At 43.3% G+C, this 16,609-nt stretch overlaps 1 protein-coding gene across 1 annotated transcript in view; it reads right to left on the bottom strand.

The window, feature by feature from the left end:
* The window catches only part of LOC103608330 (talin-2), a gene marked incomplete at its 3' end in the record, with an annotated part of 81,330 nt that overhangs the window by 26,623 nt on the left and 38,098 nt on the right, over nt 1–16,609 (bottom strand). The window contains exons 15-20 of the mRNA XM_008592779.1: nt 16,211–16,350; nt 9,537–9,630; nt 7,363–7,452; nt 5,253–5,375; nt 3,669–3,812; nt 1,838–1,999 (exon numbers count right to left, since the gene is read on the bottom strand). Of these exons, the coding sequence (XP_008591001.1) occupies nt 1,838–1,999; nt 3,669–3,812; nt 5,253–5,375; nt 7,363–7,452; nt 9,537–9,630; nt 16,211–16,350 (753 nt within the window). The remainder of the gene's footprint in view (nt 1–1,837; nt 2,000–3,668; nt 3,813–5,252; nt 5,376–7,362; nt 7,453–9,536; nt 9,631–16,210; nt 16,351–16,609) is intronic.

Genomic DNA, 16,609 nt, shown 5'->3' with positions numbered 1-16,609 from the left:
GTACACACAGCAAGGTCTTTCTTCCCAGGCTGGAGGGATGAATTAGTCTCTCCATCCCAGAGTCAGATAATATGCCAGGAGTGAGGCCAGAGGGTCTGGAGCCTGGGTGTGAATTCTGACCCACTATTTAATTGGCTGGGTCACTGTGGGAAGGTTACTTAACCTCTTTGTGCCTCAGTTTCCCATCTGTAAAATGGGAATAATAAGCACGGGGTGGTTGTGTGGACTGAACGAGCAATATGCAGGGTCTTCAAAAGGTTCATGGAAAGATTCATATTATCTTTTAATTCTACTTTTCCACGAACTATTTGAAGTACCCTGAAATACACAAAGCACAAAATAAACATTTAAAAATGTACGCTTTATTAATTGCTAACACCATGAACTATGATGGCAATGGAGGTGAGCTGCCACTGGGATCATGCAGCACCTGGGCACTGGTTTTATTTATTCATTTTTAAACTAGCTTATTACTGCCTCGTACCCTGAAATACACAAAGCACAAAATAAACATTTAAAAATGTACGCTTTATTAATTGCTAATACCACGAACTATGATGGCAATGGAGGTGAGCTGCCACTGGGATCATACAGCACCTGGGCACTGGTTTTATTTATTCATTTTTAAACTAGCTTATTACTGCCTCCAAAGAGGCACCAATTTTTTGTTTGTTCATTTTTTAAAAGACTCTTTGTTGCAACAGCTAAGAACCTGCTGACAGGGGTAACTGCCTGCGCTCTTGCCAGCCGGCTTCCAGCTGCTGCTAGGCTGGGTGTTCTCTCCCTTTGTCTCTGCTTGGCTCATCACACTGATTTCTCCATGCAGTTATATGGGCTTTTTGTTATGGAAGGAAAATGAGGTGTGTCGTGTCCTATCCTCTGGAGAGAACCAGGAAAAGTCCAATACTCCAGGACTTGTCCCAGCAACAAGGCAGATCCTCCTACCTGAATGAATATGAAAACCCTTAAATGAAAGGTGTTGACGCCTCTGACGCTTGCCCTGCAGTGTGTTGGGTTTACACAGGACAATGCTCCTTTGAAGGCTGGCAGGGGGAGGGCTGCTGGGCTTTTTGGCTGCAGTCTGTTGTCCAGGCTGTGGGTGTTTTCCCACAAGGTCAGCTGCTGCTGCCTGCGTGGTCCCAGCGGAGGGCAGACTGTGTTTGTGGCTTTATCACCCACCTACGAACACTACAACTGTTCCGATTCCCTCCTTGCAAAGGAACCCTGCCCATGGACTTTAACAAAGAGATGAACTTATTATGAATACAAAATGCTCTATTTTAAAAAGTTAACATGTCATTAAAAATTTTTAAATGGCTGCAAACAGAATAGACATCACAGGAGAGAGTAAAGTGATTTTTTCACAATTTCCCATTCTCTCCTCCCTCCACCTATTCTCTTGGCCCAGATACATCTAGCAACAATGGCAGAGTGCTCTACCAACACACTCAAAATCACTCAAGTAAACATGCTCATACAGTTTAAGTAAACACAGAGTGTTTGCTACCCAAGCACAGTGCAAGAGAAGCCCCATAACCAACCCTTCCAATCAGACTTCTGTCCCTAAGCTCCTCAGGTACAGAATTTGGGGAGGTCCCCTGCTCCACCATCTAGAAGGTTGGGAGAGATCAAGGTTGTTGCTTTCTCATGATGTATATCATGAAAAGGGTATTCATTAGTGAGGGACTCCTCCTCAGTGCATAAATTATAAGACTGAATTAGAAGTTAAGCTTTACTAGACACAAATCTTAGGAGGGCAGAGCTGACACTCTGTTTCTCTTTCCCCTCTGCAACAGATGTTACAGGGATTAATAAGTCCTGTAGTCCAGTGACCTACCTTGATGGTCTTCACCAGGTTGGCGGTGCTGTTGGCAACTTCCTTGGCTGACTGGACAAAGTGCCTCTTGGCCACTGGGTTGGCCGTCTTGGATGAGGCAATGCGGCAGGCGTTGCACAAGGCCGAGGTGTGTTTGGCAACAATCGTGGCGGCAGACAGAACCTGCAAAGCACAGCACCAGGTTGAGGACACCCCATGCTTCAGTGCAGAGGGGTCCACCCTGGTCCTGAGCCCTGGGTTCCTCTTCAACCCTCATGTCCAGAGTCCACGTAATTCCTAGTATATCTAGCTCTGCTGCCCCCAGAGTCACTCCAAGAAAGGAGAGGGCAAGAAATACTAAGCAAGAGAAAATTTAAAAAGGAATGGAAGGGAGTTGATAATGTAGTGGCAGGCGTGGGCTGGGCCCCAATCTTAAAAGGGTGCGTCAGCCAGCCTTGGGATGCCCCAGATAAGCAGTCTATGGTCTAGACCAAAGTCTAGACATATGTAATTTAATATTTTCTAGTGGCCACATTTAAACAAGTAGAAAACCAAGAGAGATTAATTTAAATAATATATTTTATTTCATACAGTTAAAATATTTCATTTCATCACATAATCAATTAAAAAAATTCTATGAATGAGATTTTTTAGTCTTTTTTTCATTCCAATACTTTGAAATCCAGTGTGCATTTTATATTTATAGCCCATGACTATTTGGACTAGCTACATTTTAATGAGACTGACGTGCTACTTGCTGTGCTAATGAGGCACCCTAGGACGAGCTACATTTTAAGGGCTTAATGGCCACAGGTAGTTAGTGGCTGCCATACTGGAGAGTCCAGGTCCAAATGAGTCAAATAATCATCAAGGTGCATAAGCTCCCTCCTCACCCATGGGTGGGCTATAGGTGCCTTATTAAGGGGTCTGGCTCAGGAACCTCCACAGACTCCACTTGCCAACCTCAACTCATTTGTTCTCCTGAATCTACCTCCTCTCCTTTGCTGAGGCTGATAACACTCCTTTGGCCTTAACAGGACAGGTAAGGAACCACAGGTGCACTGACACTCCAGTTTTCAGGGCTGCTTTAGATCCAGATGGTCCCTGTATTGCCTTCTCCACTTGGGTCCTTCGCCTGCCTCAAAAATGCCAGTTCCAGGGTTCACAGTAGACATGCTGCTCTCGAGACTGCGTCTGCTGCTCCACATCAGCCACTTCTTCCTTTCAGCACATACTGCTTTAATGAGTAACTGGGAACCTGGCCTGGGGTATCAGAAGTGTCACTGAATGTCACACACACTGTCTGTTCCTCAGGGGTCTCTCTGGCTCCTTTTTAAGCTGCAGATCCTGACCCAACTTGGAGGCCCGGTTCAGTGCTGTCACCTCTTTGAAGCAACCCAGTAGCCCCCTCAGATAATTCATCACACCTTCCTTTGTGCATCCCTGGCACTGTCGTCATACTCTGATCCTGGCATTTCCCAAGCATTGCCCAACAGACTAGGAGCCAAGGAGGTGAAGACTAGGTCTTTCTCACGTTGATCCCGTAGTGCTGAGCACAGAACAAGCCCGCAACATGTGCCCTCTGAACTGAAAGGAACCGGGAGACTCCTCACGAGTCACTGGGATCACCTCATTGCCTTCTAGCACCCCATTTCAAAGCACCTACAAATTTCCACTTTCACCACATTTCGCAACATTCCCCCACAGCCATTATCTACTGTGCTGTATCCAAGCTGGCTTTGCAGCTCTGAAAGAACAGGATTCTTTACTAATTCTTCATACTTTCCCACAACCCACCTAGAGGAGCTTACAGGCTTGCCAACCTCACCCCTCTCCCCCGCCCTGTGGTTACCTGTGATGGGCTGCTGCCAGGGTCCACCAGGTTCTGACATGCCATCTGGATTGCCTGGTTAGCCCTTGCAAACTGGATAGGGTCCACCAGGCCCTGGTGGCCTGCCTGGCTGTTTGGATCAGAGATGCCGACCAGGTATGCAGCCTGTAGAGGGAGGAGAAAAACCCCAGCCCAGGCTCTGTGCTTCTAGGTGAGCCTGGGGGGACAGTGGTCTGTACTGTCCATGTCACTGTCAAGTTTAGGTGCTGCTTACTGCAGGCTGGTCAGGGTAATCTCATCGCTCTCACCACTAAAGGTGTAGCGACAAACAGGCCTATGCCAGCTTGACATGCCAGCAGGAGTTTGATGCAGACTCCTGGGAACAAAGCCTCCCTGTTCTTAAGAGAGAGCTTGACGGAGCTCTTCTTCAAGGCAGGGACAAGGATGGATGCAGCCCCTACTGCTTCTGGCAGCCCTCTTGTTGCCATGAGGGAACCCAGCCTCAGCAGGGAGCTGACTCTCTGGCTGGCAGACAGGACAGGCAGAAAAAAGTGGGTGCAGACTGAGGGTGTTGGGCTCCTGGGTCGGTCAACCCTGGAGCCTGCTCCACCTGACAGTTTCTTGCCTCATAGCTTCATGCGTCCTTATTGCTTAGATCAGGATTTCCAATAGCAGGAAGAATCTTAACCTAGTAACTAAGTAAGAAGGCTCAGAAAACAACAACAAAAAAGAAAGTATTCGGTCTCCAAAAAGACAAAAGGTCTTCTCTTTGCATTCCCATTGGATGTGATAGCCAAATAACACAGTAAGAAGGCTCAGAAAACAACAACAAAAAAGAAAGTATTCGGTCTCCAAAAAGACAAAAGATCTTCTCTTTGCATTCCCATTGGATGTGATAGCCAAATAACACGGAGAAAATGAAACTGTGAGCAGCGATTTTGACCTTAATTCATTTTCCCTGAGATTTGAGGGGAAAGATGAGGGTAGAGAATTTCATCCTTCATATCACGGATGTTTCTCTTTGGTTCAGTAAAATCTTCTAAGTTCAAGGTAATTGTCAAATGATAAATCCTTCAAAGTAAATGCTGAAATCTTTGAAGTTTCTGTCACATGAGCCCAATAATTATTGGAAACGCACAGGACAGTCAAAGAAGAGCAAGGAACATGCTATATCACATCTCTGCATGATGGAGTTTAATTTCTTCCCCCGATGCTAAAAAGAGCATAACTAACATTTTTTGCAATTCTAAAGCCTCAAAAATCTAAATTATTTAGTGCTTATTTTCCCCCCAAAACAATTCACCTAAAACAATGACCATAAAAAAAAAAAAAAAAAGTTGTCTTCTGCACCTGTATGCTGGGTCTGCAGTGTTCACTGGGCCTCCAGTCCTCTCCAGCCTGGCCTATGGGTGCTCTGCTTCTGAAGGGTACCTGGCTGATGTCTTCTCTAAATGCCCCAGCCAGCACAGGAGTCACTGCCTTCCCATGGTTTCTATGGTGGTACTTGGAAGCGAGAAGCTGGAGCTCCCCCATGCCTCCCACAGGAATCTGGTCACTCCTGGTATCTACCATCTGGCACAGGGCACATTGGGACCAGCCCCTTACCTGGGCTGCGGCCTCCGTCAGCCCACAGAGAGCTTTGGATGCAATCCCCACACATTCTCCAAAGGCAGGGAGGTCTCCAGTCTTGGCGTTCTGCGAAATCCCAGCCATTGACTCACCCAGAACCTGCAAAACAAATAACCAGTGGTATTCTTTGTCCAGCATTGCTTCAAACCATGGGGGAAAAGAGGCTACATTTCTAACTTTAACATTCAAGGCCACTTAATTTATAACGTTTGGCTTTTTCTCCTTTATTTGCATTGAGAAGAAATTCAAGAGAATTGTACCATTTCTGTTCCTTAAAGAGAAATGAATAATGAAAGTATGAACCTTTCATCCCAACGTTACCTATGTCCCAAGGAGATACAGTTAATATACACAGACAATAAATTAAAATCTATATAAGGCATCTCACAGGTGAATGATCTAAACTGAGAACTATTAGTTCCCAGAACCTAAAAATCAAGACACATCCATTGAGCTATGGGTGAAGTCATACCCATAAAGCAAAACACATACCTTTCTTGTATGGAAGATAAATCATTCACTTACTTACTGACAGTACAATTTAAATAGATCTTTGTTAAGTATTTCACCTTATTTTAAAAATCAATGCTGTATTCTTTCTTCAGAGGTCTTTAAAATAACACTTGAAAGGGATTTTAGTTTTCAGAAGCCAACCCAGAGAGGTCAAGCACCCTGCACAAGGTCACACAGGTGGTGAGGTGGGCAGTGCTCCATCATCTACAGACCCCAGCAAGCACTAGAGGGCAGGGCATACTTTCCAGGGTCACTGATGATGGAAAAAAGGAGGTTTAGCCCTTTGGAGAGAGTACGGCATTGCCAAGTCCAGAAACTGACAGAGCTGTTCATTTGTCAATGAGCTGCCATGGATGGAGAAATGAAATAAATTCCCTAAAACTGCTTAAATATACATAATAATACAGTTTACATAAGGACTTACATAGCAAATAAGTTAGAGGGTATTTTTATGTACAGTATTTTCCCTTCCCTCCTAACCTTACGCTGCTCTTTAAGGACAGAGGACAGGAAATTCTAATCTTGGCTCAACACAAACCAAGCCCCCCCCCCCTTTTTTTCTTCCTTTTTGTCTTTTTTCGTGTCCGGCAACGGATCGCAACCCTCAGTGTCGCGCCTGTACCGGACCGGGACCGGCAACGGGATCGCAACCCTCGGTGCCGCGCCCGCCCCTCGCTCAGCCAGTGAGCGGGAACCGGTCTGTATGTGGGATCCGAACCCTTGGCGGGAGCGCCACCGTGCTCCCAAGCGGCGCACTGTAGCAGTGCGCCACCGGGCCGGCCCCAAACCAAGCCCCTTTGAGGTCACCAATACAGATGTTTCCCCAAAGCCAACAGTCTGACATCCGTTCACCTCACCTGCATTTCATTTTCACCTCTGATTCTGAGATATTTTCAAAAGACATTGATATGATTACCACAGATCAGTGTTCGACAGTTTTTTTCATTATTGTTCTACTAGGGAGCCTTTTTAGACATTTTCCCCCACAAATCGCCACCACCATCAAATAAAATACTAAATAATAAGATTTTGTTGAATAGGATTAAGATGGAGGTAGGAACACCAGACACTGTATTATCTTATACATTTTTTTCAACAACTCCCACCCCTGAAAAAAACAAAACTTTTACTCCTCTTGAGCATTCACGCCATGGATGGATGGCAAAAGGGAATCCTACGTAAGCCATGGTCACTGAAGGACTTGACGGTTCAGCCCCAGGTGTTGAAAATACATGATTTGATTCACAATAATATGCTATCTGTGATCTGATATAAGCAGTGGTTCTCCAAGTGTGGTTCCTGCACAACAGGGGCAGGACCTGCGAGCTTGTTAGAAATGCACAGTCTCAGCTCCATGTCAGGTCTGCTGAATCAGGAAGTCGAGGGTGGCCCCAGCAATGTGTGTAGACCAAGCCCTCCAGATGGTTCTGATGCACCCTCAAGTCTGAGAGGCACCAGAGCCCAGGTCCCCACAACAAGGTGTTATGATACCTGCCTCCAGCCATACAGAGCAGCCACAGGCAGATGCACAGAAGCCATGTTAACTTCTGAATTATGGCACAGACAGGCTTACCTTGGAGTTTTCCATCACACTCTCAATGCAGTCAAAGTAAGAGAGGTCACTAACAGGTTCATTAGGATTGTCCAACATCCCTTTGACAGTCTATAGAAGGAGAAAGCAAGCAAGTAACATAGGACAAGAGAAATCAACACAAAATGCCAACTATCAACTTCACCTCTGTAACAGGATTCTGGTCACAATCACTCATTATTCAGATTCTTGAGAGGAGTTTAGATCATGGTATCACGACTTCAGATTTTCTGCTTGCAACATAACACTGATAGTGGTAGTGGTGGTGAGGGGACAGTCTCTCAGGTTAGCTTTGCCAGAGATGAGAACTCTTGTTTTCAGTTTTGAAGGAGGAAACATGGTATCCAAAGAAGGCAGAGTTATTTTTTTTATTTTGAAAGGAATTTTGAAAGGTCATGTCAGGTTAGCTTTGCCAGAGATGAGAACTCTTGTTTTCAGTTTTGAAGGAGGAAACATGGTATGCAAAGAAGGCAGAGTTATTTTTTTTATTTTGAAAGGAATTTTGAAAGGTCATGCAAAGCAACACATCGATGGCCAATTGGCACAATCTCGGCTGGATAACTGTAAGGAGTTTAAATTTCAAGAATCCATTTATTCAATTTTTCAGACTAGTAAGAACCTTCAGTTTTCAGTTTTTCAATTCTGGAAACTTTTAAGGGGAAAGCATGAAAGAAGGCAATTCCCCCAAACCGCCCATTGGGGTGATTCATTTGTTTATAATTTAAAAGTTCAGAAAATGTCCAGTCTTGTTCAAGTCCCATCAATGAAATTGGTTCAGGGCTTAGTTCTGTATCTTTGTCTCCAAGCCACTGAAAATCATCACTAGCTTTCACACTGCAGTGACCTTTGATCACCACTTCTGAGGGACTTTTCCAGGGGAGGCAAGCCTGGGGAGCATCCTTTCAACCTCCTCCCCGCTGAGTGAGAATGTACATTAGGACTCAGCAACCTTTGGAGCACAGCCAACGAGAAGACAAAGTCATCTGAGTTACAAAGCGTTGGGGGGTGGTGAGTAATGGCAACTCGGGAGTTGTTCAGTTAAAGATGTGAGGGAAAGACAGCAGCTTAAAGAATGAACTCATTTCACTGAAGAACCTCCTCCTCCTCCTCAGATAATCCAAATTGTTTTAGTAATAGCAATTCTGAAACAGTCATAATTTTGGCAACCAAGGATACCATTAAGGGACAGAGTATTGGCACCTAGGCCAACAGCTCATTTAGATCAACAGCCCACATGTTTATATTTGCAAATGTGAATAGACCAGAATAGGGCAGTGATTCGGCCAATGTAAGAACATTTTCAGCTGTTTTCTGAATGCTTCAGTCCTCTGATGATAATTCCCTTCTTACTCCCAGCTGTGCACAATGGCCCATTGCCATCTTTAGGGCCTCGATCAAATGCTTCAGAAGCAGCAATGGGTGTTCCCGCCATGCCAGGCCCATGCTAATCATCCAGAAAACTGGAGGTACACTGGGTGCAACCAATGCACGCTAACTGATGTGTCCATTAGGCTGTTTCAGTATGAACCACATTGGTTAGGACTGCTTTACATACATGTAGGCACATCGATTTGATGCTCACTCTCATACGATCTATGGACAAACAGGAATCTTTGGTACAAATAACATGAGTATGAATATAAATTGAAAAGCAACCACATTGTGTTCTGGGCCACTAGGGGCCCTACAGCCACCTTGACTGTGTAGTGATAAGTGTAACTCCTGGGTTTCCTCTTTTGTTTCCCCTGCATGTTACAGAATAAAGTTTATGGAGAAATCATTTTTACTCAAAAGCACACTTATCCCAGCCTCTATTTCTCTCCCAAGTGTCCCAGAATCACCTCTCAAATATGTTTTAGGTAGACGTTGCTGATCTTCAGCCTACACCCAATACCATAGGCCTCTTCTCATTTGAAATAAAGAATGCTTTAACAAAATAAATCTTATCCTAGTGGAAAAAGGGAAAGCAAGGAGGATAATCCCACCAAATCTAATTTACTTTCAGTTCCTTCCTACTTGAACTGGAACTTTGGTCTCAACAGTCTCCCAGGAAAGATAAAAGGCAAGGATGGAGGAGAGGAAACTAACCCTATAGAGGAAGAATAGACGCGTAGACACACGCTGACAAGTCCTCTGCAGCCTCCCCAGGGACCTACCTCGAGCTCCCGGAGGGCGTTATCACACTCTTTCTGGCCGGGAGCTTGTTGGGTGCACAGAGTGATAAGCTGATTGATGCTCTCCGTCACAGCTCTGTGCCAGAAACAGAAAAAGGTGTTTGATTGTTTTTTAAAGATCAACAGTACTTTCTCCAACAATGCTTCACAGGTTCTCCAGAAATATAATTAATTCACCATTTAGGCTGGGGTCGCCATGAGAGCTCTTGCACAGGCTCCACACAATCAAAAATAAACCACACCCAGCCAAGACAGAATCAGAACTGCTACCTGCTGCTGGCTGCTCACGTGACTGACCTGTATGGGGACTAACAGTTCTCTCAAAAAAGTATGACTGTCTCTTAACATATTCATAAGGAAGAATTTTCAATGAAGTTGTAAATAGCAAAGGGATCATATTAACAGTGTCTAAGACCCTTCACCAGCAGCCCACAAAGAATAATATTATCTGAGCAGTTTGGAACATTTAAAAAATTCTTTAATATAGTAGATATAAACTGTGCATGTAATTTTAAAATCTCTACTTTCTATTAAATTCTATATGATTGACTAGTTCCTAGAAGCTATCCCAAATTATTCCTTAAAATGGCTATTCTCCTTGTTAATATTACTAGGAATAAATTAGAACCTATAAGGCAGCCCAGATTTTTTTCTACATTGACAAGGATTCTACCCTTCCCAAGCAGCCCTGGCTTAACTTGTCTTAGGTTATGACATGAAAAATTTAGAAAGTCACGGCTCATTTTGAGTTAATTTTTTTTATAAGGTATGAGATATGGGTTGCGGTTCACTTTTTTGTTTTGTTTTTCTTTGCATATGGAAGTCCAATTATTCCAACCCTAGCTGTTGAAAAGACTCTCCTTTCTCCATTGAATTGCTTTTGCAACTCTGTTGACAATCAATTGGCCATATTTGTGTGGATCTGTTCCATTGATCTATGTATCTAACCTTTTGCCAATACCGCACTATCTTCATTACTATAGCTCTATACTAAGTCTTAAAAGTGAATACCCTTGCATTTTATAAATGAAAAATCTAAGAGACGAGATAACTCCCTAGGGAAATGCTACAAATAAGGAGCAGACACAGGACTTAAAAAAACAACAAAAAACATGCCTGACTCCAAAGCCAGCCCCATAACCTTTTTCTGTGGGATCAAAACTGGTCCACACTTCTGGCAGGACCCAGAATTTTATTCAGTTTCCAAATACTGCAGCTAAAGGGCAACTTAAACCCAAACAAACAAAAACTAATAGGGCACATACAAATATTGCCGGTAATCACAAACACCATCTAATATAAAAGATACTTCATTTTATTAGTTAAATGGGCTTTGTAGCTTCCCAGAGAATATCAAATTAGATGGAAAATGATGTTGACAATGTAAAAGGCCATCAGCTTAATTGTTTGATGAAGATACCGCTTTCAATTTTAAATTTAGCTAGGGTGATGGGAAGAAGAAAAATATTCCTGAATTCAAGAAAGGATCCTAAAATAGCTTTTGTAAAATTGATTCTGGTGATTCGTTCATTTGGAAAAAAGTGCTTAACTAAGGTGTCTTTGGGAAGCATGTGTCCTCCACAGTGCAAATCAAAACAGAAACAACTCAAATAGCAGGACAATCCCTAGTTTTAGTGACTGTGGAGGATGTTCTCTATGATGTATGCATTTCAAGTGTCCCTGAGAGAGTCCAACATCGTTTTCTGTGTGGTGGCCTTCAAGACACACTTTCAGTGGACAGGCTGGCTTACGTCAACAAAATAATGAGTGTAGAATGCCATCGACTGTGGTGCCATGATCATTTGGAGAATATTTCTATAGATCACAGAAGCTTTCCATTTAGCTTATTTCTCTGTGTTTCCTGTTTACCTGTAATTTTTTTTTTGTTAAACCTAATTTCTATATAAAGAGTCTTGTATTAAAAACTATGTGTTTGCAATCGGTGAATCCAGAGGATATACAGCAGTGGGAAAGCTGCCAGCTTTGCTATTCTTTTGACTTTTTTGTAGATGTGAGAATTTTTCAAATAAGAATTTGGGATTAAAAAACAAACAAACAGATTACGGGTTTGTGGTTGGATCATCTGTAAAAGTGCCAGAGCAGCATCGCATGTCTAAATGAGTCACTTGGGCAATACTGATATCCATGACTAAGTAGCATTATTTAGGTATCGTTAATCCCCATGACTTATTTTAGAGACTGGATTACATAGGCAAATAATAAACTAAGTGGTCCAGAGGCAAATGGTTATGTAAATTTGGCAATGAAAAATAATATTTTCATATTTCAAACTACAGCAGTTATTTATAAGAGCAAAGAATTGGAGGCAACCCAAATATGCAACAATAAAGGATAGGTTAAATAAACATGCGGCCCACAACAGAATTCAGGGCACCCATTGAAGGTCGTAGTGGTAGCATATTACTAATGTCATAAAAGAATATTCGTGATACATGATTAAGTAAAATAAGATTTACAAAATAGCATATACAGTATGAACCCACCACTGTAAAAATAAACATATATGTATATATAGAAAAATGATGGGATGATACATTTAAAAAGATTAACAGTGATTTTGTTATTTTTTAATTTCAATAAATCTAAAAAAATTGTGAATTAATCAATTTATTACATCATAAAAAATATGCCCCAAATTAGCAGGGTCTCTGTTCTATGTAAATCCAAATAGGTGTGAACTACAGTTACTTTTATTTTTTCCACAATCTTTTTAATGCTTAAAGCTATATAAGTTTGTTTTTAAAAAATACATAAAAGTTAAAAACCATAATCCCTACCATCTAGAGATAATGTTTCCTTGTATTTTATTCTTTGTCTAGGCATATCTAGCCACTCTGTTTTTTAAAAATTGAGATCTGCAACCTCAGAAGTTAAAAAGTGCTTTCTAAACTCAAAACCATTTAGTGTTCAGAGATACTGAATCAATTCAACTGAAGTCTGTGAGCTGTGGCTGGAAATTTTAAATAGGTATGGCATTGGGAGGGGGTGAGAGAGGAAAACCAACCGATTTGTACCTTTGATTTCCTGTTAAGCACAAATCACCTGATAAGAGCTTGGAGGGGAAAAAGCAGCATAAGACATTTCCCTTCCTCGAGGGACCAGGTGCTTAGGAAGGGAGAAAAGAGCAAATCAAACCTACCGGTAAGTGTTCCCTGCATCCTGTTATGCACAGGCACGGGGATTAAAAAATAATATAGCTTAAATCTCCCTAGGGCAGCAAGGTGCTTGCAATCTAGTTGGAGTGGCAAGCCGATGAAAAAGGACAAGACACAATAAAGTGGAGCTGAAGAAAAGAAGTGATCAGAGCATGACAGCAGCTAGGACATGACACAGTGCTAACTGTAGGCCAGATAAATGCGGCACTCACAGGGAGCACAGAAGAAAATTAAAGCCTCAACCCTGGGGCACGATGTCTATATGAAAGGCAGTGCTCGATGTAGACTGAAGCCATTGGAAAGTGAGGGCTGAGATGCTGATTTGGATAAAGGGAAGACAACATTCTAGATGAGAATAGAGAGAGCAATCGCCCCATTGTGATTCTTCTGTTTACTAGAGTAGAGGCGCTCTTCCCCTTCGTGCTGTTTGCTAGATCTTCCTTTTCTGCAGTCTCTGGAGACAAGAGGAAGCCTGCCTGGCAGAAATCTCAAACCCAAGGGGTGCCGGGGGGCAGGGGCTACCTGCAAGTTCCTAGGGAGTACCCTCAGAGGACCGGAAAACAACTGAGAACCTGGCCGGGGGGTGGGTTTGACGCTGGCAGCTGCAGGCGCAAAGCTTCGCATCTTTGGAGTCTTTCTGGCCAGGGTGGCTGTGGTCTGAGCAGCAGTTCAGGGAAGGGGCTTAGAGGGAGAACAGCCCTCCTTTTTGCAAGGGCTAGCTGGTTTTCCATTTCCTTGACTAAGTTCAGGGAGCACTGGACCAGTCACTAGCTGGGGAAAAGTTGATGAATGGTTGACCAAGGGTCTCCAGCTCCACCCAACTTGTCAGAAAACAGCCAGAGCCCAACAAATTACATGAGAAGCAGATGAAGAAGCTGGACACTACACAGGAAATGACCTTCTCCCCGCAGACATCTGAAACCAAGGGACTGGGCTCAGAGGCAGAATGAAGAACAGAGGCAAAAGACATTCTCTACTTCCCTGAGCAGGAAAGACCACATACAACACAAAGAACAAGGGCTCAAGACTGCTGACAGAGGAGTAGGACAGGGCCAAGCTGGTCCAGGCCTGCGTCACAGCAGTGGCATCCCTGGGGCCTTTGGGGACATGCACGTGAAGGACCGGCAGAGCTTGGCTGTCTCAACAACAGGGAGGACAGTGGAACTGAAGATTGAAGACAATGATGATCAGATCCCTGCCGTTCACCTTCCTGTGCCCTTACACAAAGGACCGTTTAAGACCCACATGAAACATGTGGGTGCATACAGTGTGTGTCCTGTCTGACTCCAGCAGGGCCACATTCCTGTCTCATTCACAGTGTGCACCCAGCACCCAGCGCTGGGCCTCACCCATATCAGGCCTGAGATAATGATCTGTGTAATGAACACATGAATGAACAGGAGAATGAACAAATGAACCCCAGCCTGGCAGAGCTTTGCATCCCAAGAGGAGCCTGCCTGACGCATTAGACCTGGCTGGAATTTCTGCTGGGGAACAAACCCAGGGAGCAGAAGCTTGCCAAAATATGCCAAGAAGCAAGGAGAATGTGCTAGCACCTTCCTGCAACAGTTCCATCCCGAGACAATATTTTCACATGATGATTTTTAAGTACTTACTTGTCTATAAAACCATCAGGCTGGGAACTCCCTGTCAACTGCTGAAAGCCAGAACAGAGGTACAGAAAGCTTTTTTGCCTGCTCTTCAGGTTCTTTCCTCAATGCCACCACCAGGGGGCCTGCAGATACCCACAGAGCCACACATCAGCAACATTCCTTTGCGGTCTGTGTTTCTTTCTGTATCTGGCCTTCAAAAGGCCAATTTATACTCCCCCCTTCTTCCCACAACTTAAGAGAGTGAACAACACGTTCCAAGTTGGAAACTAATTCTGAAATGATGCAAAAAATTGAAGATAATGAAAAACATCTGAGTTCGGATACCCGGAAATGTCAGTTGCCTTATTCAAAGGCTTTTTGTAGGAAAAAAGTAGCAATTGAGAGGAAGGTTTATATGAGAAACAGCTGCTTAACTGACTAGACATCACCCCCACCCCCACCCCCCCCATCTCCAACCTCTCCCACCATCAAGGGATGGTGTTTACTGGAATAATCACAAATAAAGCATAAAATAGACGTGGGGAGATGTGAAGATAATTTTCCAATCCCCTAGTGGCTCTAGCTGTTGTTTGCAGCTAAAATATATTATCTGGGAATAAATGAAGAAACTCAAGGGTTTGTAAGGAAACTGCTCTGACACTGTCTAACCATTCACAAAAAATAATGCTGTAAGCCAAGAGGAGATGAGAGATGGGTTTTAACCACTAGCACCAAGAGATCTTATGTACTAAGAGTGGGAAAGAGCCTAAAGATGATGTAGTTCACACCCCCATTTTGCACAACCCCAGATGGGAGGGTTCAGACAGGTGGTACATTCTGACCAACAGGATTAAGCTGGGGCTAGAATTCAGGTCTCCTGACTCTGACAACTTAAAAAACAGCCATTGAGCTCCCAGGGGAGACATAAAGACATGGAAAAACAAAGCCAAGTTTTTGTTTAAGGAAAAAAAGCAGAATTGAAGCTATGTTTTTCAAAAATTACTTATCTGCACATTTTGAAAGGTTCCAATTACTCTATATCCCCTAATAGTCCTGCATTTAATCGCTCTCTGTTGCCAGCTTTCCTATATGTAACGTGATGTCAAATAATGCTAAGAAAACATTCCTGCACCACCACAGAATCATAAAATACCCCCACCCTCTGGGTTCAGGAAAATGAAGTGGGAACTTCATATATAAAGTGGGCTGCCCAGGAAGATCTTATATCACAATCCCAGTTCACACACCAGCGTTCAATCACTAGTTACCGAACTGAAGTGCCATGGTGGCCCTGGGGCAGAAATTGTATTGTATTACCTACCTCCCTGGGTGAAAGCAATGGGAAAGAAGGGCACTGAAATCATCCGAAACTCGGATTCATGTTGTAATATACTTCCAAAACAGTTTATTCCCGTGGCCACCCTATTCATCCTAAACTGGAGATGTGATGGATACATGTTAAATTCAATCTAACACCGATGTCAGGCACATCAACACTCAATGTCTTTTGAACGACAAGTGCAGTGTTGCTTTATACTTTTCAGTATTTTCTGATTTATTTCTCAACAAGCATATATTACTTTCATAATCTAAAAGGTAGAACACAACTTTAAAAAATCTATTTAAAATATTGTTTCCTAGTCAGTGGGGGCTTTAAGTCTAAGCAAATCCCTATTGAAAAGACATAATGAGAAGACAAAACATTTTTTAGTGAGGAAATATGGAAATGAGCCAATTTTATAAAATACCAGAGTCTCCATCACGTCCGACTTGACTTCCAAAGACCTAAGGGCAGCACCAATTCTTTGCTCAGTAAAAGTAGCAGGACATCAGGCACAGCCTGACATTATTTAACCACACACAGAACCCCCTACTGTCTCACTCTTACCTTGCAGCTGCAGCCAGGAGATTTTTCGCATTGGGAGCTCCTGGATCTACAGAGAGAGACTTGGCAGCTAACAACAGCTTGCTGGAAGCCATAGAGATATTCTTGAGGTTCCCTATCACTTGTATCTGGTCTTCTTTTGTCTGGAAGGTCAAAAGGAGCCAGAGTAATTAGGGACCACCCATTTCTCCTAGGAAGCATTCAGAGAGCTAGAAGCAGCATCCTGAAATACAGGCAAGTTTTCTGCATAGATCACATTAAACCCAGTTAGTCTGCAGATGTCTAACTCCTTGAGATGCTGACCAGGGTCCACTCTTCCCCAAACAAATGCCCAAACCAAGATGCACCTAGCAGGGATGCACACATCCCCAAGTGTTCAGCCAAGAGCTGAGATTTCTAACA

Source organism: Galeopterus variegatus, unplaced genomic scaffold (assembly GCF_000696425.1).
Source record: "Galeopterus variegatus unplaced genomic scaffold, G_variegatus-3.0.2 Scaffold8312, whole genome shotgun sequence".
NCBI lineage: Eukaryota > Metazoa > Chordata > Mammalia > Dermoptera > Cynocephalidae > Galeopterus > Galeopterus variegatus.
The sequence above is the reverse complement of the archived record's forward strand: the minus strand, read 5'-3'. Positions and strand labels throughout refer to the sequence as shown.